The sequence below is a fragment of the Chrysemys picta genome, chromosome 11, assembly GCF_011386835.1.
Source record: "Chrysemys picta bellii isolate R12L10 chromosome 11, ASM1138683v2, whole genome shotgun sequence".
Taxonomy (NCBI): Eukaryota; Metazoa; Chordata; order Testudines; family Emydidae; genus Chrysemys; species Chrysemys picta.
Window position 1 is genome coordinate 11161938 of NC_088801.1, and position 24221 is coordinate 11186158.

Sequence of the window (24221 nt, forward strand, 5' to 3'; positions counted from 1 at the left end):
GAGATCTCTGGTGAGTGTACCTTTGTAAATATTACACATGGTTTAAAATTAAGCGTGTTTAATGATTAATGATTAATTTGCCCTGGCAATCGTGGCCAGTACAGCTACTGGAAAAGTCTGTTAACGTGTATGGGGATGGAGCGGAAATCCTCCAGGGACAAAGCCTTTGCAAAAGGTTTCTGGGGAGGGCTGCCTTATCCCGTCCACCACGGTAGGACACTTTACCACGCCAGGCCAGTAGCATGTAGTCTGGAATCATTGCATAACAAAGCATGGCAGCGTATGGTCCTGGTGTTTGCTGGCATGCAGACAACATCCATTCCTTATCTCCCTCTGTTATCCTCAGGAGAGTGATATCATTCATGGTCACCTGGTTGAAATGGGGTGATTTTATTAAGGGGACATTCAGAGGTGCCCGTTCCTGCTCGGCTGAACAGAAATGTTCCCCACTGTTAGCCACGCGGTAGGGGGGAGGGGTTAAGTGATCATCCCAGAGAATTGGGTGTGTGTGTGTGGGGTAGTTGGGTTTGTGCTGCATGTTAACCCGGAAACCGCAGCCCCTCCTTTTACATTGCAAACCCATTTTAAATGGCCAATCCAACGGGTGCTTGGCATGGGAAATGAGGGCGCTACAGTTTGAAACCATTCCCACGTTAAGAAGGTTAAAAAAGCCAAAAGACTGTGGCTTACCATGGCTGCCTGCAAGCCGAAATCTGTTGCCTGGCACTGCGTGAGTGATCTCTCACACCAAACCGGCAGGCTCTCAATATAAGAGGAAAAATGCGACCTTGTAACGAAAGCACATGTGCTGTGTAATGTGAACAGCACAATGTGATGTGAAAGAGTGTACCCATTGTTCTCTAAAATGTGTCTTTTTTATCCACCTCTCCCTTCTCCTCCACCAGCTGCAAATGTTTCTCCTTCGCAGAGGCTAGTGAAGATTAGAAGGAGAAAACAGCGGACTCAGGATGATATGTTCTCAGAGCTCCAGATGTCCTCCCACGCTGACAAAACACAGCAGAATGCGTGGAGGCAGTCAATGTCAGAGTGCAAAATATGAATGAGAGGAGAGGTGGCGGGCTGAAGAGAGCAAGTGGCGGGCTGAAGAGGATAGGTGGTGTCAGCTTGCTGACAGAAGGCAAGAGTCGATGCTCCAGCTGCTGGAGCATCAAACTGAAATGCTCCAGAGTATAGTTGAGCTGCAGGAAAGGCAGCAGGAGCAGAGACCGCTGCTACAGCCCCTGTGTAACCAACAGCCCTCTTCCCCAAGTTCCATAGCCTCCTCACCCAGACGCCCAAGAACACGGTGGGGGGGCCTCCGGCCACCCAGCCACTCCACCCCAGATGATTGCCCAAGCATCAGAAGGCTGGCCTTCAAGAAGAGTTAAAGTTTTGTGCTTGTTTCCCGGGCCCAGAATCGGCGTTCCACGCCATGAACCTCCCCCAGTAATACCATGATTTGCACATTGCTGGGGCCTGTACTTTGTGAGACGTCTATGTCCATGTCAATTTCCTCATCACTCTTGTCGCTGTGCTGCAATCGCTGCAATCGCCTCCTCGCCTGGTTTTGCTTTGGCATGTTCTGGCTCTGCATATACTCCAGGACAATGCGCGTGGTGTTCATAGTGCTCATAATTGCCGCGGTGATCTGAGCGGGCTCCATGATCCCAGTGCTATGGCGTCTGGGCAGAAAAAAGGCGCGAAACTATTGTCTGACGGAGGGAGGGAGGGGCGAGTGACGACATGGCTTACAGGTACAGGGAATTAAAATCAACAAAGGTGGCTGTGCATCAGGGAGAAACACAAACAACGGTCACACAGAATGGCCCCCCCAAAGATTGAACTCAAAACCCTGGGTTTAGCAGGCCATTGATTTCACAGAGGGAGGGGGAAGCAAATGAATACAGAACAAATCTGGTCCATCTATTTTTACATCTTAAGCTGGCAGCAGACGGTGCAGCATGACTGATAGCCATCTGCATCTTCTGGGTGCTTGGCAGAAAATGATGTACTACGACTGCTAGCCATCATCATCAAGACGGTTCAATAGGCCAGGAGACAAAACATGTCTGCCCAGGTGCCTCTGATTGAACTCACTGAGGAATACGACGATGACGGATACCAGTCGTAATACACCATCCACTGCCAAAAGGCAAGGAGCTGCTGCTGTGTAGCAATGCAGTACCACGTCTGCCAGCACCCAGACAGCCGATGACGGCTACCAGTCATACTGCACCGTCTACTGCCAAAAGGCAATTAGCTGCTGCTGTGTAGCAATGCAGTACCACGTCTGCCGGCACCCAGATGACATATGGTGACGGTGAGCTGAGCTGAGCGGGCTCCATGCTTGCCGTGGTATGTTGTCTGCACAGGTAGCCCAGGTAACCCAGGTAAAAAGGCGCAAATTGATTGTCTGCCGTTGCTCTGACGGAGGGGGAGGGGCCTGACGACATGTACCCAGAACCCCCCGCGATACTGTTTTTGCGTCATCAGGCATTGGGATCTCAACCCAGAATTCCAATGGGCGGCGGAGACTGTGGGAACTGTGGGATAGCTACCCACAGTGCAACGCTCCGGAAGTCTACGCTAGCCTCGGTACTGTGGACGCGGTCCGCCTACTTAATGCACTTAGAGCATTTTATGTGGGGACACACACAATCGACAATATAAAATCGATTTCTATAAAACTGGCTTCTATAAATTCGACCTAATTTCGTAGTGTAGACGTACCCTAAGGTGAAAGACGAGTCGGACACCAGGAGTTCTACTCTAGCAGCTAGACTTCTAATGAGGGTGCTTTTTTTGGATTAAACTGAGTTTCAATATTCAGCTACAATCAGCAGATGTGAATTTTTAAAAAGTTAAATTGGAAAAAGGCAGCCACATCTGGAAAATACATTTCTGAGAAAAGAGAAGGAAAATCATGAAGGGAGAAACAAGGGAATGAAGAGCAGTGGAGTGGATTTCCCATGTTCTCTATTGCAGGAGCTGCTATACAATAATGCCATAGCAACTAATTTTTTTAATAAGTAGAACAGACTAATAATTAGCACTTCAAAGTGCTGTACAAACACTAAATAATTTATCCTTACAACACCTCTTTAAAGGACTCCAGATAAGCATTATTCTCATTTGAGAGATAGGAAAACTAAGATGATGCAAGGAGTTATCCCAAGAATGAATATGGCTTGCAAAGGTGAAGGGACTAGCTCACATCTGTTCAGGAAACAGTGGCAGAGCCTGGATTAGAACTCAGTAGTTCTTCCTGGCCTCCAGTCTTGTTCCCAGAGCACAAGACTATAATGCCTGCAGTCCACCCTATATAGGATTGACCTCTAACCAGTCCTGAGAAAATGAGCAAGATCTTTTGGTAATGATAGTCAAATAAACTAAACTCCATTAACAAACATGCTTTCCTGGTACAAATATTGGTTCTCATTACTCTGTAAATTGGGGAACAGATTGTGTCAACAAACAAGTACATCTTGGAAAATATGGAAGAGAAAAACAATGAGTGAAGCTGCCCAATGGATACATGATATTGTAATGCCATAGAAATATAGCACCTCTGAGGCAATTATTCTTTACAAACAATAATGAATTTAGTTCCTAACATACGCCATAAGCTAGATAATTACTATCCCCATTTTACAGATGAAGAAACTGAAGCACAGCGAGGTTGCAACTTGGCTGAGATCTGTGACAGGACTGGGAATACAACCTAGATCTCCTAACATTCCTATCCTGTGCGCTAGCCACTGGACAATGTTTCCTTTGCAAAAGCCTCTATAGATCAGCAGTCTAGTAACAGTCACTCATGTTCTATTAAAAGTAGCAAAACTAACATGTAAGCATAGCTCAAACTATGGTTATTGCTTGTTTGAACTAGTAAATGCGATTCATTTTCTGTTTAAAATGGTATCTAAATGTAGAACAGCAGAGCAAATGTGACGAACACACACACACATATAGGAGGGGCTGAAAATAGGGACATGATTCATTTGGTAAATAAAGGTGCTGATACGGGAACTTGGGGCCAGATACCATTAGCCTGATCAGGCTCCCAAAATCCAAGTGTCAAGGAAAATTAGCACAGGGAAAAAATAGTCAGATGGATTTCCCCATTATTTAATTCACTCTAGTTTAAAATGCACAAAAGGCATTGAAAGCAATAGGTGAAATCCTATCTTCAAATGTCCAGCTGCGAAGTACCAATAGCTAGAGCCACTCTCAGATGCAGGACACCAACCGGAATGTATAGTAAGTGTGTCATAACTAAGGGAATGTTTTAGTCACGGGTATTTTTAGTAAAAGGCATGGACAGGTCATGGGCAGGAAACAAAAATTCATGGCCCGTGACCTGTCCATGACTTTTACTATATACCCCTAATTAAACTTGGGCTGGGGGGGCAGCCCAGGACCCGTGCTGGTGCTGGGGTCCTGGGGAGGGGCTGGGGAGGAAGGGAGGGTGGGCTGTGGTGCATGGCCGGGACCCCCGCGTTGCTGGTGCTGGGGCGGGGATTGGCAGGGCTCGCAGGCTCCCTACCGGGCTCCGCATGTCCCCACAGTTCCGGCCAGAGAGGCTCCAAATCGCTGTTCCCACCGCAAGTGCCAGCTCTTCAGGTAAAGCTCCCATTGGCCGGAAATCGCAGCCAATGGGAGCTGTGGGGGAGAGCTTGTGGGCACGGGTAGCGCGCGGAGTCCCCTGGCCCCTCCTCCTCCTATGCCAGTGGGGCTGGGGAGCCCCCAACCCTGAGGTAAGTGCCCTCTTTGCCCCCCAACCCCTAGCCCCCTCCCACACCCCAAAATTGACAGCCCCTGAGCCAGCACCGGCCGCTGCAGAAATCATGGAGGTTACAGAAAGTCACAGAATCCGTGACCTCCGTGACAGACACACAGCCTTAGTCATAATCATCATGGCAGGAGAAAGTTTCGGAAAACGCACACTGAGCCGAGTCCTGTCATGATTACACCATGTGCATCAATGTTGTTGCCCAGGAGAAGTCAGGACAGGACTCACCTTACAGCTTTCAGAAATCTACCACCCAAGGGGCCAGGAAAGAGGCATTGCTTTCTATAAGGAATGTCGCATGTAAAAACCAAACCTACAGGAAGGTGGGCACATTTAATTCTATTGAATCCAGTGGAGTTATACTGGGGAGGACCCATGACCTCCATTCACAGGCCTGTTGAAAACAGAAAACACACAAACTAAAATGATAAGGAGAGAGAAAAACAACAACAAAACCACAACCATCAGAGAAAGGAGCGTAATTCTTCTGATTTCTGTCTTTTTCAACATATACTCTGGACATGGAAAATTGTTTGACAGTCATGATGTAATTAGTGCTGTATGCTGCAAAATAAATAACAAATTCTCTAAATCCTGAACTTCCAATCTGGAATAACATAATTTTGGTCATTCTGTAATACATTAAGATGTCTGAAGTTCAAGTCAATAATGCCAGGCAATTCAGGGCTGTAAATCCATTTGTTTGGTTTATTATTTAGTGTTTTATCAGCCTATAAAACCAACGTACAGTTTTCAATTCACTAAATGTTTCCAAAAGGAAAGATCACAAACAAGAAAATATGCTTTTAAATTTTCTGGCCACTTTGGGAGGGAAAAGCCAAGAAATGGGTATGTGAAAGTTAGTATATAAGTTGTGATTTCCAGATCAAATTAACTCAGGAAGATGTAGCTTGTACTCTGTCTCACATTCATGTCCAGCAATGTCCAAGAAGTTGAACTCCAGAGCGGGGAGTGCAGTATAATTTATGGGTTCTCAGAAGAAATGTGAAGTTTTTAAATCAGTAGCAAAACAGATGTCAGTCAGCAGTGTATTTAAGAAGAGATAGTGGTTCCCATGGCCTTGCAGAAACTAGATTTTAATGGGAAGACACCATCGGACCTCAGTTGCCAAGTCTTCTCAGAATAGCAAAGTGAGGAGCGAGAAGTGTTCTCTGTTTATTGCAGCTGAAGGAACTTGGAAACCTACGTTGGCTAGACTGGCAATTCCAGGATCAACTCCCATGGAGAATTTTATAGTGGGAGATAATGACAGCAAAAAATAAAACAAAATCAAGTTGTCCTGAAAGCGCCTGCTAGCAATCGTCAATGCCAGATATAGAGGACAAAAAAAGGAAAAGGAAATCTTAGATGGAAACTGTAAAAAGATAAGATGGGGGAAAAAGGGGACCATTTACCATCTAATAGTAGTGCAAATAGACATAAATTATGCTTGGGCTCCATCAGTTTGATATTCCAAGCTGGAATGCCACAAATGCTGGTTTTCCCACACTTCCTGTATGGAACTGATGGCACCTAACACACATGCCCTCCCATTCTGAGTCCAGGCACAGAAAAAAACATTAGTCCTGCTATCAAAATGAATCTGACCCAATAGAGAAGCCCTAAAGTGAGCTAGGGAGCTTTATATCTTAACACAAAACCCCCAGACTACATCTATCTGTCCAACTAGTTATATAGCCCTCAACACAACAGCAGCTGACTGCCTTTTCCTCACATACTTTGACAACAAGCTGGTATTCTAGCAAAAATCAAACAAATATTAGGGGTGAAAAAAGAGAAGATGGTTAATTAGTTGCTGTTTGTACAATGCTTTGAAAATGTAAAGTGCCACATATGTGCTTAGATTAGCAGCGGTATTTTGATTAGAGAACAGGACAGACACGAGAGATCGTTTCTTATCTGCATTGTGGCTTGCTAATAAATCCCTCCACCAATCTACTCTCAGCACCAATGTCCTCTATAATGACCTGCAGTGATGCACTGGTATTCCACCACCTGGTGTTCGATTGTTTTACTCATCTTTCTTAGGGACAGAGTAATTCATTAGTACTGATAATCTTGCAGTAAAACAGGTGCACTGCTCCCGAAACAACCACTACACTGACTGGATTCTTGAGTCACTATCAGATTGTATGTACTGTACCCGTCTCAAGAACCAGAGACTTGGCCTGGAGGATGGAGGTTGCTTTGGTTGGTATTTAGATGGCACTGCCCAGGACCAGCTCCCCAAGCGGCAGAAAAAAAAAAAAAGCCGCGATCGCAATTGCGATCGGCGGCACTCCAGCGGCAGCTCCACCGTGCCACTTTCTTCTTCGGCAGGAATTCGGCAGCAGGTGCTTCCCTCCGAGAGAGACCCGCCGCCGAATTGCCGCCGAACAGCCCGAGGTGCCGCCCCTTCCCCTTGGCCGCCCCAAGCACCTGCTTGCTGGGCTGGTGCCTGGAGCCGGCCCTGGCACTGCCACACCCAAGGCCTTGACAACTCCACAGCAACTCCTGCTCCTCTTCAACATTCCCACCATTGGTTTCACCACCACTTCTCTCAGGATAACAAAAGCTCCAGCACATTTCTCCAGCTGGTGGTCAGAGAATACACAACAGAATCCTCTTTTGGGATGGACAAACTAGTCAAGTAATAAAAACTGACTTGAACATTCACCCCTTAATCTTTCAGTAATTGACCACTAGGAGCTGCTGACATCAAAAGTCCACCTCTGCTATGTGACATCTTTTCACTGTAGACATTGACAAGACCATCTTTGCAAGAGGGGTGAAGGCTGCCAGCAGCCAGCCCAGAACCCATTAGTTATGTTTATAATCTGGTGCACTAATCAGGGAGGCTTTTGTGCATCTGAGCACTAAATGGTGGAGAAATCAAAAATTCACTGGTGCTGAGAAGCCATATGCTTGGGCTTCTCTTTAATAAAACCAGCCACCAGGAACTGTTCAGTAGATCTTTCACAGGGCAGCCTCTCATGTCATACCCCCTGGTGGCCCCCTCAGATCCAGAAAAGGAAGGAAGAAGTGGGAAAAACAGCATCCAGACCCACTCATTCTCTGTGAGTTCTATGGGGTAGGATACACCTCGCTGTGTTTTGCAGAGTATGGTGCACCTCTGTAATGTTATGCATATAGTGATAAACAACCACTTCTTAGAAAAACCAGGCAGTTCACAGTAACTTCCTCGTTTCTGCCCTCATTGGTTTGCATTTTTGTGTTTGTCCACCTGCATTCCCGGGGGGCATGTGTGGTTTTGTAGCCCAGGCTGACCTTCTGAGGGAGGGACATCTTAAAAATAGCAGCTGCAGCCATCATTAGACAGATCTCCTAAATGGGAACTTGGGAGGTCAAGGCACGGAAAACAAAACAGAACAGCCTTCCAGGGTCATGGAGACACAGAGAACTCCTTTGTGTATTATAAACTCATTCGTCATTCAGATCACTCATAAAAAAAATCTTTGACATCCGAAATGCTAGTGCGGCTGTCAGCATACGAAAATAATATAAGCCCATACAAGCCAACAGAAGGAAAATATCCATGCCTGTTCAAGTCAGCCTTGTTTGGTGTCAGCCAGCCTCAAATGCCACAAGCCTGGGCTCAGCAGAGCTGATGCTGCAACAACATTGGTCCTAGGACATGAGTCCAAAAAGAGCTGTGCAGTGCAGGAACCAACCCCTCCAGCACAGGCTCTAGCTGGCTGGTGTTGTGATCGAGTGTTGCTGCCTGGTGCCGTTATGTCATAGTGTCGATCTATGTTGGGTTCACAAGATGCTTTCTGGATTGGCCCACACTGTATCATTAATCACCAAAGCATTGCATACACAGTAATGACAGTCAGAGATAGGCAGTGCACGCTACGGGTTTAAAATGGAGACATATAAAGTTTAACAAGGGGCTCTGGGCACCATCTCCTGGGTCAGAGGGACCTGTGTGCCTGTTAAGATTGTTCTCTTGAGCTTGTAAACGGCATTGTCCACCGAGAAAGGATGACTGACCCCAAATAGCATAAACAAGTGTGGTCAAAGAGAACAGCCCATTTCTGAGCAAGTTCCCTCCAAAGGGAACCTTTGGGAACTTGTCAGTGAGCTACCCTAAGTTCTGAGTTTTAACATAGCTTAGGGCCTTTGGAGTTTCACTGGGAATATTTCATAGCCCATATTAAAGGAAAAGCCAAAGTCTAACTTTTAACAATAAAATCTGCCAAGAGTGCCTTCCTTAGACCGGTACCACCAATAGCATCCAGAACTAAAGAGCTGCAGATATCAGGTAGTGGACTGTGTCAGGCAGATTTTTTTTCTAGAAAAAAAAAGTACTATTGAGCTATTTCATTTTAGCCTGTTAGGGGCAAAGTTGGGTCTGAGCCATGATGTGAGGTTCCCTGAAGTCTGGAGCCTTGGCTACACTCGCAGATTGGCAGCGCTGTGAAGCGCGAGTGTAGTCGCACCGCCAGCGCTGTGAGAGCTCTCTCTCTCGCAGCGCTGCAAGTACTCCACCTCTCCGAGGGGAATAGCTTGCAGCACTGCGAGAGAGCGTGCAGCGCTGCAGGCGCTGATTACACTGGCGCTTTACAGCGCTGCACTCGCTGCGCTCGGGGGGGGTGTTTTTTCACACCCTGAGCGCAGCAAGTGCAGCGCTGTGAATTGCCAGTGTAGCCAAGGCCACAATCTGAACTTTCAGAGGCTTTCAAAATGGGAGAATCCACAAAACATCAGACACAACAGACCATCAGACCAAATACTCCAGCACCAACACACTGCCTTCCCAAAAGCACAGAAGAGAGTTTTATTATGGAAGGCTGCAGGGCTGGCTCTGGCTTTTTGGCCGCCCCAAGCAAAAAACAAAAAAACAAAAAACGGGCAGCCAGAAGGGCAAAGCAAAAAAAAAAAAAAAGACCTGCGGCGCGGCCGGAGCGCGGATGCAGGGGGACCGGCTCGGGGGGGGGGCGGGGGAGGGAGCGGGCGGGAGAGAGAGAGAAGGGGGCGGCCAGGGCTACAGCAGGGGTGCTGCCACGCGGCCCCTCCCGCTGCGCCGCCTCCTGCCGCCTGCTGTGAGGGCTCCGCTCCGGTCGGCAGGGAGGGAAGGAAGAGGACTGCCCTGCAGGGCGCTCCGGTTCTCCGCACCGCCGCCCCACACAGGGCGGCCGGAGCGGAACAAAATAAATAAATAAATAAATAAAATAAAGGGGCTGTGCCGCCCTAGGATTGGGCAGAATGCCGCCTCGAACAATCTGCCGCCCCAAGCACCAGCTCGCTCAGCTGGGCCGGCCCTGGAAGGCTGAGCATACTTAACACTTGTTTTACAACCATCCTTCTTTGCTTATCAACCACCGGTTACAAAAAGGAGATCACTGACTTATTACTGCTTATGCTCATCTGAGACAGGCTGAGAAAGCTCTAAATGTTTCTGCTTTTATTTCTCTTCAAGACCTATTTTCTTGATGCTACCCTTCTTCTGATCTGCCTACCAAACCAAGCATGTGCCACAGGGGACAATACACAACCGGCTCTGCAGGAACTTTAAGGGGAGGAAGCGCAGGGTCAGTGTTCTTGGTTCCACATTGGGAATTTTATTCTTTTAAAGTCAAAATGAGAGTGCCTGCAGGGGACTTCATAGATATGCAGATCCACAAGGAGAGCAGCTGATTACTTCTGACTGTGGAAAACTATGCCAATCCTAGCACAACATGACCTCAGCTCATTCTGTCTTATCTAAGGTTTCTTCTATAACCCTTATCATTGTAGTATGTAAGTGCATCTTTCCCTTGGAGAATGGTGGGGAAAGGACAGCTAATGAAATACAAGGATGTTATATATTAGCTTAAGAAACAGACTGGTTATGCTAACAGGGTCAGCAAAGGACAGTATAGAGAAATCTCATTACTCACCTTTACGCAGGAGTAAATGACCGAAACAAACACCACTGTGGTCAGGATCAAAAAACTGGTCAGGTAAAAACCCAACATAAATGTAGAGCTGAAACCAGAAAGGGATTTTTAAAGATTTACACCATATAGAACAGTTACTGCTCTGCTTTTAACCTTAGTACATCTGTACAAACTATATCATGTGGTCTGGGCTTTCTCTCTGGCTAGGATGGCAGTAGGAGGTAGGAGATGCTTTGAATAAGGAGATTCCCTGTTCCCTTTAAATTGCTGGGGTGACAGCAGAGAGACTGAGAAATGTTTCATGTGCTAGAAGACATGACAAAATAATTTGTTATAGTGAGCCACCCCCAGGCTGGCAATGGATACCAGATTCACTGGAAGAGAAACTTGCTGCGCTTTAGAATTGAGGCCGCTGCAGCCAAGTGCACATGAAATATGCAGGGGAGACATATTTCAAGTCACACTTATGAGTCCATCCCCATCCTTTCATTTGCATTCTCTGTAAAGGACTCAGGAACCTTGTATTGGCTAAGGAGGAAAATGCAGAGAAATAGCCCACATCCAACAAGGTCATGAAGATGCCCAAGCCTAGCCTGGTTTCTCATATAGAAAATCTCTGCTCTACTACTTTGGCTGTCCTCCCGCCTAAGCTCAGGAACAAAGACGGCTAAGAGGGCATCAGAGCACTCATGAATAAAGCAGCAGTGCTGGGAGTCTGCATTGTGCCCCATCTCCTTCCACTCTTCCTTTCAGTGAAAACAGGATTTCCAAGCCAGCTTTGTGGTACACATTTTTGTTTTGATCGTGCAATTATTCAATAACGTTTTGAAAGTTTCTGGTCTCAGTACAAAAGAGACAGGTCCCCTCCCATCCCAACACTTTAAATGATCAGTGAGGTTATCTTGCACAGTGACATTAAGACCAAACACACCAAAGCCAGCTGGTTTCCATGTTCTTCCATGACAGAGGCAACTGTCTTTGCTAATTCACTGTTTGAGCCTTCAAGGCATTCATTAACGCAATTCCTCTTTATTATCACAAATGATCATTGCTATTTTGTGTGAAGTTTCAGATTCTGCTGATATTTCATGAAAGCATTCGATGGCGACACACACATACACATGGCTGCAGCTGCTTGTTAATTGCTGTCATCAGTAAAGACAACAATCATGCAATTAAGAATATTAGAAAAATGAATAAAAAATGTGATGGAAATATATATCTGGTCCAAAGATGAATCATGAAGCTTTGTTTACTCTAGAAACCAAATCAGCCTACAAACATGCCAAGCTATCCACAGGATGGTGGAGAATTTAACAACTCCCATGCAATGTGGGTATTATCCTATTCTCACTACTACTTGCCTGCAATATTATATATATATATACACACACACCTCTATAAATATAAATGCAATTAGCAGGAGTTTGTGTTTTGGGTTCGAATTTTGGGATGAATTTAATGGTTGTGAAAGCACGGTGACTGATGGTGCTGGCAAACATACATACATAGCTCAGCCAATGCTCTTGACCACTGACCTCCAACTCCTCTGCTATTCTAGTCCTCTCCTGAGAAGATATTATCCATTTCTACTATATTTCTGCTATGTGGACAAATGACCACTACAGACTGGTACAGAACCTTAGAACCACCAAATTCAGGTTCACTTGTAACCCAACTCAGATATGAGTTTGGGACCCTGGAGATGGTATGTTATTATGGTAATCCACACCACTTCCAGTCAGTCTTGCCAGTTAGCTAGTATTAATATATATGGAAAAATAATGCGCATGTATTGATCTCTAGTTGTTATATGTTCTCCATTACCGGAGTATCTGAACACCTCACCTCACTCATTTTGCAGACAGGAAACTCATGTTGTTATACTCATAAGGCACAGAGTAAAATTTTCAAAAGCATGCAAGTCCCATTTTCAAAAGACTTGGGCATCTAGCATCCTAAATCTCATTGACTTTCCTATACGTGGGTTTCCATACTAGAAAAAGCATGCATGCAGATTTGGGCATGCACATAAATGCAGTTTGGGGTCTGAAATGTCAAGCCCAGTAGGTTTTGCCATACAGATTAGACTAGTTGACTATAAGGTCTAGTATCCTGCCTGTGGATTCTTTTGAGGAAAGCTAAAAGTGCTCAAGATTATGGGAGTCTCTAAAACACCTGGAAATAAAATTTCAAAACATCAAATATTTCTGCCCATAAGAGAAGACTGGCAGGCATACATATATGCCACATCATCATGAAGCTGCTCCGATTTCCTTGTGTAATACAGAACAGAGAGAGCCAGCCAATAGGACGGCCAAGGGCCCAGACATTTTTTGTCAACCCTTTTAAAAAATGTTAAATTAGCTCTAATTAAATAGTCCGGTAGCTGCTTAGGGTATGTCTTCACTACTGGCCGGATCGGCGGGCAGCGATCAATCCAACAGGGATTGATTTATCGCGTCTAGGCTAGACGCGATAAATCTATCCCCGAGCGCTCTCCCGTCGACTCCTGTACTCCAGCTCGGTGAGAGGCGCAGGCAGAGTCGACAGGGGAGCGGCAGCAGTCGACTCACCGTGGTGAAGACACAACAGTAAGTCGATCTAAGTACGTCGATTTCAGCTACGTTATTCACGTAGCTGAAGTTGCGTAATTTAGATCGATCCTCCTCCCCTACCCCAGTGTAGACCTTGATGGGCATACCGAACCCCTTTAAAAGGGCTTCTCTCACAAAGGTATGAATTCAAGGCAGCAGTGTCAAGTCAGCTGATCTAAAGTGTAAACCTTTGCAGAACCTGGGCAAACATGAAAAGAACAGCTTTAGTGAGGATTAAGCATGTATGAAGTGCAGGGATTGACCTAATTTCAGTTTTCAGCCTCTGATTTCCTTAAATGGATCTGTCTCTTTATACACTGTATTTCTGCTGCTGCTATTCTGCTTTGTTGATTCTATCATTCCTCGAGCAGTGGAAACCTTCCTTTTGCCTGGGGGGAGGAGAAAGAGTGACCTCAAACATCATATTGTTTCTGTGGCTCGGACAGACATTAATCTTGCTTTCTTAGATTGGAAGAAGATAAATTGGAGCATTTCTGACTCTTCAATTATGTTATTCTTGAGATTAAAAGTGACCGATTCTAAAATTATTTTAGGAGCACTTTCTATTTTTAGGTGCCCAATTTATGAGAAAGCATCGCTACTGAGCCAGTTATGGTCTCTGAAAAAACACAAGCACACTTAGTTTCTCATTTTTCAATAACAGAAATGAAAATTCTGAAGCATCATCTTTTTTGAGAAGATCCTCTGGGCTAGGTTATGCCATGAGGCACCCATCTGAGCACAGGGCCATGCATACGCTGCACCAGTCCAGAAGGCATTGTATCTCTGACACCCCTACGAAGCACAATTCCTTCCCACTGCCTCTCTTGCCTGGCTGGGAGAGGGTGAATAAATGACTGCAGCCCTTGAAATGACGCTCTGCCCATTCTCTGACCTCCCCACTCATTTGTTCATAGAGCAAGGCAGAGCTTTGCAACAGTATTCAGATCCAAGATCCAAGTAGGCTGAACCAGAGGATTGCGGTGGATTGCTTATTCCCCCGTCCTCCTCTGCTCAGCTGCATTCAACATAGGCCCACTCTAGCCCTGTCTTACAAAGACTTTACTGCCTCAGTAGACAATCCTTTCTATTCTAGTGATCTGGTTTTGTATGGGATTATAAATATACTAAATCAAACTTCTCAAATGAGAGGTAAACATTAAAGGAAATCATGCCGGCAAAATGAAAATCCTTGCATGCCAAGCATAATACACCATAACTAGAAATGAAGGCATACAATAAGCATTGTATATTACTCAGGCATGCATTATTTAAAGACTTTTGCTTCCTTTTGATGCACTGAAGCCTCATGGACAGAGAAAAAATGCCAGAAAGCAGAAAAAGTGATAGAGAGCGACTCACTGGGGCACTATTGTGATTTGGACAAAGCAGATGAAGAGGAAGACGAGGGAGGCACAAGCCACATAGGCTCCAAATCTGTCGTCCACTTGCTTGGAGTACTGTGAGGAAGTAAACAGGCTTTTATAAGCATAGGTAATACATATAACCACTCCCTACGCCCCACCAAACCCCTCATTCAGCACCCAGCACTCTCTGGGTTCTCCAGAAGCCCCACTTGCAGAACTACCACTTAGAGAAGTGTGAAAATTTCCCCTTACTTTAGCCTATATTTTGGGGCTCCCTCCCCCCAAAAAGATCTCAGGGCTGTGGAAAGGTCCTGTGCAGATGGGAAGAAGATTTATATTTCGTCCATTTCCTGATGTCTGTCAAAATAGATAAATCTGAAACAGAGGGCACAGCTGTGAGATGTTGACTCATTCCATCTGGGGCTCTCTCCAGTGGGGATAAATAGTTAAACATGGCCAAGGCTTTTTAAGGCTCCTAAAGGGAGTTTATTTGGTGTCATATTCAGACTGCTCTCTGCAATATACACATCTTCTTTGGGATCACTCACAAGGAGAATCTCTTGTTTAAACTAAAATCTCTGGGGCATTACTTTGAGTGTATCCTCTTTGGGATCCACTTTTTGCTTTGTGTCTGTACAGGCTCTAGCACAATGGAGACCTGATCCCTGTTTGGGGTCTGTAAGCGCTGTTGCAGTACGAATAATCATAGAGACAGCTGGGAACTGTAGTCCAATTGGAGCAGGCCAGTGGATGCTCCAGAACAATTTGCCTGCCCTCTAGGGATCTGGGGACCTATCAAAGGCCAAGGTAGAATTGATGGATGCAACTTATATGATAAAATGACCTTCTGAAAAGGGTTTTTTCCCCCCTTCACCTTTTCTTTGGAACAGAATCCAATGCAATTTTTTGTTCATGCATTAAAAGGTAACGTGTCAACAAATCACTGCATTTCACCAGAAGTGAAAGATTATTGGGAAAACACCAATTTCTTGTTTGCCTCTTTCAAGCCTAGTGAGAAAACATTGTTTTTCGTGGTATCTGCCAGTGTTAAAAAACACTTGCGCAGTTTTAGTTGGTTCTAATGAAAATGTGAGGTTGCCACAGGTTCTCATTCATTCACAACATTCACATTAGTGATCAGGTATCAGGTATAAGGTGCCACCAGACTCCTTGCTACATTAGTGATCAGTGTCAGTCACAGATGAGCTGTGTCCAATTCCTAAACGTGTCCTCTGTGCTGCTAGAACTGCAATTCTTAGTCCAAACAAACTCAATCCCTAAGCTGTGAAACAAGGAGGCCCTTGGGATATGTGAACCATTCAGTTTTCTTAAAAATTTAAAATCAAAATGGGGAAAATAACATGCTTACACTTCTGATCAACGCTAATGTGATCCATTCAGAATCGAAAAAATACTGCAATTACTGCAAAGACGTCTTGCTCTTTAACTAGATTAATCACTGTATCCTCTTTTTGCAGTACAAACATAATTGCTAAACATAGTAATAGAATAGCAGACTCAAACTTAACCTGACCAATACATAATGTATAGATATGGCTTTTCCTGTTAAAAATATGGCTCACCTTTTATTGTTATTATTAAGGGTTATCCTAAAGACAGCTCACATAGCCCTAAGGCTCACATTATTTAGGATTAAATAAGGCAGAGCTTAAATTTTCCCTAAACTGTGTGTGTGTGTGTGTGTGTGTGTGTGTGTGTGTGTGTGTGTGTGTGTGTAAAATAATTTATTTACTTATATGGTACACACCATTGTAGTATGTGAGTGCCTCCAAACTTATTATAAATTTATTCTCACATCCCTGTGAAGTAGTATTGTCTCCATCTTACGGGCAACTGAAGGGCAGAGAGATTAAATGCTTTGCCCCAGATCACACAGGATATCTGTGGCAGATCCAGATTTCCTAAATCCTGTTCCTTAGCCTCAAGATCACCCTTCCTCTCCTAAACTGTAGAAGAGAGCAGTGCAGTTTAGAAAGAGTATAATTTTGAGTGCCACCCATGACACATCCTCCAATGATCAGTAATGGGCACAAGAACATCTTGATTTCACTCTGAAGTTCACTATTGCTATAGGTGAGAGAGAAATGGCTCAGCATGCATTCCTACCCAATGGTGCATTTCTATCAAATGTTTCCTTCAACAGATACACTGTGTCCTTTAAAAACAGGTAAGTTAAAATCTCCCTAAAGGAACTGAAGTGATAAGTGGGGGGAAAAAAGTAAAGTAACTCCAAACTGTAGGAAGATTTTAAGCTTAAATTGGACAAACAAAACTAACAGTAGACTTTCTTCGTCCGAGAGAGTAGTTATTGGGGAATCTTACCTTCTTCTCTAAGTCAGGCTCCCTGAATGTTAAGAGAAACTTGCGAACATGCTCAGAGCGTAACCGATCAATACTTCTGGCATCGATTGCACGGCCCAGAAACTCATCCACCTCATCCTCCGGGTTCATGCTTTCTTGCGTGTTCCTGAGGATGTCACAAAAATGGAAGAGAATGGGAACTTTACAGAGCACTCAGCTTGAACTTTTTTCAGCAAAGAGGCCCAAAGGAGTTCACCAGTTCACCGTAGAGTCACCCGGATGTTAATCACTTCTCATTTATTACAAACGTTAGCTGGATAATCTCCAGGTGAAATGTTATCAGCTATCCAATACATTGTCAGTCCTCATCCGTCTGTCTTCACCCAATTAAGATATTTGATATAGCGGTCTTTCCCTATCATCAAGGTGTTTGCTTTCCTTAAACGTGTATTTTTATCATACATCAATCTCGAAAACCGCATGGATTTTCCCTCCATTATTCTCGTGCTTTATTTTTTCCCCATATTTCACTCCTGCTATGTATGTCATTGCCTGAGTTGGTCAAAAAACATGGGGGGAAAAAAATCACAAAAATTGTCAAAATCTTCCACACGCTGACCCAGCTTGAAATTTTAGAACTTGAAAATTTCTCCAGCTTTGTTCATCTACAATGTTGTCAGGAACAGTTAAAGGTGTTGGGCATGACTCGCCACTGTGTCATTCCTGAGTAGTTATTTACAGCTCGGCAAAGTATAAATTGATACCAAATCGGAACTTTCCATTTGTGACATTTGGGGCAGCCAGGGCTGTGAGTCTCCTCATCACCACCTGCCTCCAGCATGACAGTCTTGCTTGTGCCATGTGGGTGTTAGCTCCCCAACACAACCAGCCTGTCAGCCACTCAAGCACTCTTCTTTGGGCTACACCAGCTGACTCTTTGCTTTGCAAATTGACTATAGATGCACCCTAAGTCATTTCAAAGTGTTCCCCTATGGTATCCAGCCGCAATCACGGATACCCACAGAAATCCCAGATCCTCTGTTCCCAAAAGAACAGTGTACCACAGTTTATCTGTTTTACCTTAGACCACCACTCCTGTATTACGCACAGCACTTGAGTACAATTATAAAACAAAAGAAAAACATATTTAAGAAAGAATAGAAATTCCAATAAAAACCAATGTGAGAGATGGGAACAAATGGTTCCATATAAAACAACATCATAACATGTACTCTAAAGCCTAAACTTAACTAACTATACCACTGCAAACAAGTTATCCTCCTGTCTTAAGAAGTTCATCTCATCCAAAGCTCTCTCCAGCGTTTTCAACCAAGCTTGGTTGAGATCCCTTTTTCATGAAGCAAACTGGCTCTCGGTTTACTTCCTAGGCGAAGGACACCAGAGTGTCTCTTTGTACCTCCAAATATACAGAACAGACTTTTGAAGGTCACCTCAAGATAGGGTCACCTCAAGATAGGGTCCCTCCCCTGCTGTTTACCCTTCCTGTTAACTTTCTTCTCAAGTCTCTGCCAGTTCTTCACTAGCATTTGCCTTAGAATGCTAACAGACTCCTATTGTAGGATATACAATACACAATAGCCCCCATGGAGATAAGTGTCTCCCATCTCCTGTCTGGAGAAGTTTATCTCAAGACATGCTACCTTTGAGTGACCCTGTTTGTAACTACAGAGATGACTATTTTAGATATATACACATAACTCCTCATATATTCTCTGTACATGCATCTCACAGTGGTCATGATGACCAGTGCAACACAGGCTTTCATTAGAGACCATGCATGACATTCTTTTGGGGAACCCAGGGGGATCCCTGTACCCCTATAAACCTCAGGGATCTGTGCCAGCCCTGGCAGCTCTGGCATCCCGAGGTTCTTGGGTCAAACCATTTTCTTATGCAAATGATATTATTTTATACCTTTGAGCTAAGAGAAAAGATGACACGAGGTGGCAAGGCAATGTGGAGTCAGATCCTACTTTCCAAACATATAGACCAAGATTTTCAAATGATTAGTCCCACAGCTTCTTTCATACCACAGTTTTTCCGATGCCTACATAGAGCCACCTTAAAGGGATGTAATTTTAAAATAGTGATGAAAACCAACAGTCTGAAAATCAGACTCCTTTAAGGTCTCAAGTTGAGCACCCAAAAAGTAAGACACTAATCATTTTTGAAAAACCTTAGCCAGAATTTTTATAGCTTGACATTGTCTCTTTAATGGTCTGGCTTAAACTGACGAGGCAGAAATTAAAAGCTAAAGCTGAAATTTTGTTATTCTGCTCAGTTTCCATGATGGCCAAGTAAATATAGCTTGTATTAGGACAGACCCTAATGGGATTCCTGATTCCAACTGCAATTCTAATTGATTCCAGGGCAATATACAGCCCATGTTAGGCAAAATCAACCATTGTTCAGACACTCCTAAAAAATGAAACCTAAAGCACAACAGGGCAGGATGAAAGATGATATTGCCGGCTGAGTTTTCTGGGTTTTGTCAGTGCTATATAACACTGGCTAATGCAGGCATATAGCATGAATTGTAACAAACCCATGGCCAACAGACCTCTGTAGGTGTGAGTAAGATGCCCGCAAAATTGGCCAAAACATAATCAGGACTTCTGTTTCAAAAGCCAATGCCCCACAACACTGGAATTAAAGGTAGGGTTACCATATTTTGTGCCTCCAAATGGAGGACACTCCCCGGGGCCCTGGCCCCGCCCCCAGCCCCGCCCCCACCCCAACTCCGCCCCCTCCCAAAGTCTCCGCCCCCTCCCCTGCTTCCCGCGAACATTTAATTCGCGGGAAGCCTGAAGCAGGTAAGGGGGGCGGGGGGAGGAGGCGCGGCCCAGGCTGGCCCCCCGGCGGCTCCAGCCTGGGTTGGCTCGGGCCCTGGGGTGCCGGCCCCGACCAACCACCCCCCGCGGGCCCGGCGCACCCCCCGGCTCCCCGCCCCGCGGGCCCGGCTCCCGGCCCCGCGGGCCCGGCGCACCGACCCGGCTCCCGGCCCCGCGGGCCCGGCGGACCCCCCGGCTCCCAGCCCCGCGGGCCCGGCGCACCGACCCCGACCCCGGCTCCCGGCCCCGCGGGCCCGGCGCACCGACCCCGGCCCCGGCTGCCGGCCCCGCGGGCCCGGCGCACCGACCCCGGCCCCGGCTGCCGGCCCCGCGGGCCCGGCGCACCGACCCCGGCCCCGGCTGCCGGCCCCGCGGGCCCGGCGCACCGACCCCGGCCCCGGCTGCCGGCCCCGCGGGCCCGGCGCACTGACCCCGGCCCCGGCTGCCGGCCCCGCGGGCCCGGCGCACCGGCCCCGGCTGCCGGCCCCGGCTGCCGGCCCCGCGGGCCCGGACCGGCACCGCGCTCCCAGCCCGGCACCATGCCCCCGACCCCGGACAAAGAGGCCCCGGCCGAGCCTCCCGATTTTCCCGGACATGCCCGGCTTTGGGGGATTTCCCCCCGGACGGGGATTTGAGCCCCCAAAAGCCGGACATGTCCGGGAAAATCCGGACGTATGGTAACCCTCATTAAAGGAGACTTTTCACTAGCTTTAGCATTATTGGACCTGATTTTCAGAAGAGCTCAATACTCACAACTTCAATTTAAGTCAACAGGATCTGCACATATCTGACAAAAAATAATAATCCGGCCCCACTGTCTTATGACACACCATTGATCATTGAAATTCCAACCAAAAGAAGACAGTGATACATATATGCAGTAGACAAGTCATTACAATACATCCTCAGCATTCAAACAGGAGGCAGTCTGGCAAATGCAAATGGTCTTTGTCTCAGTTCCTTAATGTTGTTATAGCAAAAGTTTGCATTTCAACAGGGGTCAGGGAAAGGAGAAGGACTGTTTTTATTTTTGGACACCACAGTTATTTAATCCATCAGCTAGTATATATTCCACTTCTGAAATGCAATTTAGATTTCCCCGTGGAGGAAAGGAAATTCAATTTACTTCTAGATGTTTGTTTTAAAGAAACCACATCTGCTTAAGTACAGAAAGAGCCATTTTTTATTTTTGCTCAATTGTCATAATCCTGTTCTCTAGCTTCATAAAAAGAGCAAGGAAATTACTAGTCCTATTTACAGAATGTATTCAAAATTCCTGCTAGTTATTTCTAGATTTGGACAATTTAAATTTAGCCATTTTTATATCACATGAGAGTTGCAATAATTTTCTCCAAGAATCCAAGGTTAAAACTCATTGCCATCTCAGTGAGCGTCAGCTAGATTCAAAGTTCCAGTCTAACAGCACAGCCTGGGAGGAATTGGGAAGGAGAACTACCACTTTGGGTAGTTTTTGACTGTGGCTGGTTGGTTCAGGCTTAGTAATGACCTATGGGTCATTTCACCACTAGGTTGCTGGTTTGAATCCAGCCAAAGTCTCGAAGTGTTATCCCGTCGCAGTTTGGTAGCCTTGAGTTGGTTGCCTCAGAGCAGTTCCTTTTGGACATTAGTCCACATCACCTTTAGCAGTACACTTCTTGCCACAGATGCCAGAGTAGAGTTACACTGGTCGAGCAATGAAGGGTGTGTGTAGAAACTTTTATTGATACTGTTTTATGTTATATGGCCCTGGGGAAGGAGAGCATGTTAGGGTCCCTTGCTGTCAGACAGACTTCAAAATTATTAATCTGGCTTTCGGAAGCATTTAAACTGCATCAAAATGCTTAAACGTGAGGAAGCCCATCCCGCTGGTACTCTGAAAGACCTCCTAGGGCAGTGGTGGGCAACCTATGGGCACCCATCAGCATAATCCGAGACAGTTTGTTTACATTGGCATGGCCGCCCGCAGCTCCCAGTGGCCGCGGTTCGCCGTTCCTGGCCAATGGGAGCTGTGGGAAGTGGCGGCTAGCACGTCCCTGCAGCCCGCGCTGCTTCCCGCAGCTCCCATCGGCCAGGAACGGCGAACCGCGGCCACTGGGAGCTGCGGGCGGTCGTGCCTGTGGACAGTCAATGTAAACAAACTGTCTTGCGGCCCGTCAACAGATTAGCCTGATGGGTTGCATGCGGCCCGTGGGCTGCAGGTTGTCCACCACTGTGCTAGGGTTTTAACTCTTCTTCCCCCCCTCCCCCAAAATTAACAAACCACCCTCCCCATAACTTTTATTCTTATTGAGTGACACCTCCTCCTAGAGACTCCACTGGGGGCAGGGTCATTACTCCAAAGGACACGAAACAACCTATTTACGCCCTGTCGCAGGAAAGATCAGTAGAAATTCCCAAGCATGACTCTCATGGAGCTTCCTGAGCCGCTTGTCATTTTGCCATGTCACTTCCAGGGGAGGTGCCAATTTGACCCTAAAACCAGATATTTTACAAATGGCGGTGGCAACCGATTCAATTCAGCTCCCACAGAGCTTGATTCATTCACATCAAAGACCTACAGCCAAATAACATTCCTCTGTTCTTTTAATCACAGCTCTACAATAAAAATTCTCTCATAAATAAAAATATCTTGGTAATAAAGATGCTTTATTAGTAAACACATCTGGCAATTAATCCATGGTTGTTTCCCCCCCACCCCTCCTTCTCACTGCTGGCCTCTTTCTCTACTTCTGTTGCAAACACATTTAGTGAGCAACAGGTTAATGTCAGTAGTGAGATCAAACAATGCAATTATTAGGATTTAATTCTTAATAGCATTTTTGTTGTTCAAAATTTAGAGGTAAAACCTCAGAGTTAATATGATCTTGAAGAATCTTTTTAAAAAATAACAACAGCAGGTTTTAAGACAGACAACTAACTGGAATATATGCCAAGAAAAAATTCTGTTAAGAGCCAACTTCATAGTCAAAAAAATAGGCAAGCAAGTAAAGATTTAAGGCATAAACTGGTATGTGATCCTGAGTGAACTGGAAAATTTAGAGCAAGTGTCACTCATTTTAATGAGCTGCCAGCGATGAATTTAACAAAAAAGGATCATCTTTCTTGGAAATTTAATATCAACATCTTGTTACCATATCTGTCTCATAATGGCCCAGCATCCTTAGAGAAAACATCCTTTATATGTAAATTTTCTTCTGGGTATGTTTTGAAAACAAACAAACAAAAAGATAAGGAATGTTGAGGGCGAGGAGCAGAGTAAGCATTTTTGTCACAGAGGTTGGTTAGAACCACTGGGAATAAATAACTTGACAGAATTGGTCTTTTATTCACACAGGCCAACATTTTCAGAAGCAGCCAGGGATTTTGGTTGTCTCAATTTGAGAGACCTTAAAGGGGCCCCATTTTCAGAGGCGCTGAGCACCCACAACTCCCATTGGCTTTACTGAAAAACTGTGGGTGCTCAGCCTCTCTGCAAATCAAGCAAGATGTTTCTAAGTTGGACTACCAAAAACCAAGGCACTTAGTATCACTGGCCACTTCTGAAGCTTTTGGTCACAACCCTTTGTACTGGAGGGAGGGGCCCAAAACTCTGGAATGCTGTTCCCTTCAACATATGCCAAAGTTCACCGATGACATCCTTCTCTCCAGGCTGAAGGCTTCCCTGTTTCAATATGAATTTTCATGGAATGGGCTTGACTTTATTTATTCATTGAAAAGCATGACCCCAGTGGGTTTAGCACAGATCTGGAGCCAAGAACTCCAGAGTTCAAATGCTGGCTCTGGCAACATCTCCTGGTGGCAAGTTGCAACCTCTCTGCCCCAGCTTCTCCTCCTGTAAAATGGGGATAACTATTCTTACTTACCTTATTACTTGATAGGGCTGCTATGAGGGTTGGAGAATGTTTGTAAAGTGATTTATAACTATAAGGTAGGGCCCTGCCTGTTGTGGATAACAGAGTAATCCATTTGTTTAGTGTCACAGTAGGATAGCTTTCATTACCCATAAATCAACTCTGATAGATGGTGCAACTGACTTCTCAGTATATGAACCCTAATTCACAAGTATCCCATTACGGCCCCTGTTCTGTTATTTCTCTCTCATTTGCTTCATTTAGGAAATTAGCCCAGTGTAAGTGTACACAAGTTAACTCTTATTTCCTGGCCCAACTGCTCCTCTACATTACCACCTACTACAGGTAATTTCATTGGCACTAGCAGTAGAATGACTCTAAATGCATTTTACATCTCTCTTATCTGGCTGGGTTTCTTCTATCTGAGCTGCCACTTCCCCTAAATGAATGATCTGCCAGCTAAAGCTCTGAGCATTGATATTGCCTTTGCTGGATGGACAAGCTGACATGGGAGCCCCTGTAAGTGTAGCGATTGTG

At 45.5% G+C, this 24221-nt stretch overlaps 1 protein-coding gene across 3 annotated transcripts in view; it reads right to left on the bottom strand.

Annotated features, from left to right (window-relative positions):
• ADCY5 (adenylate cyclase 5) overlaps positions 1-24221 on the bottom strand; it is a 305275-nt gene that overhangs the window by 29329 nt on the left and 251725 nt on the right. For all 3 annotated transcript variants that reach the window (XM_042843089.2, XM_065561499.1, XM_005279813.5), the window contains exons 10-12: positions 17003-17147; positions 14655-14752; positions 10696-10783 (exon numbers count right to left, since the gene is read on the bottom strand). In XM_042843089.2, coding sequence (XP_042699023.1) covers positions 10696-10783; positions 14655-14752; positions 17003-17147 — 331 coding nt within the window. The remainder of the gene's footprint in view (positions 1-10695; positions 10784-14654; positions 14753-17002; positions 17148-24221) is intronic.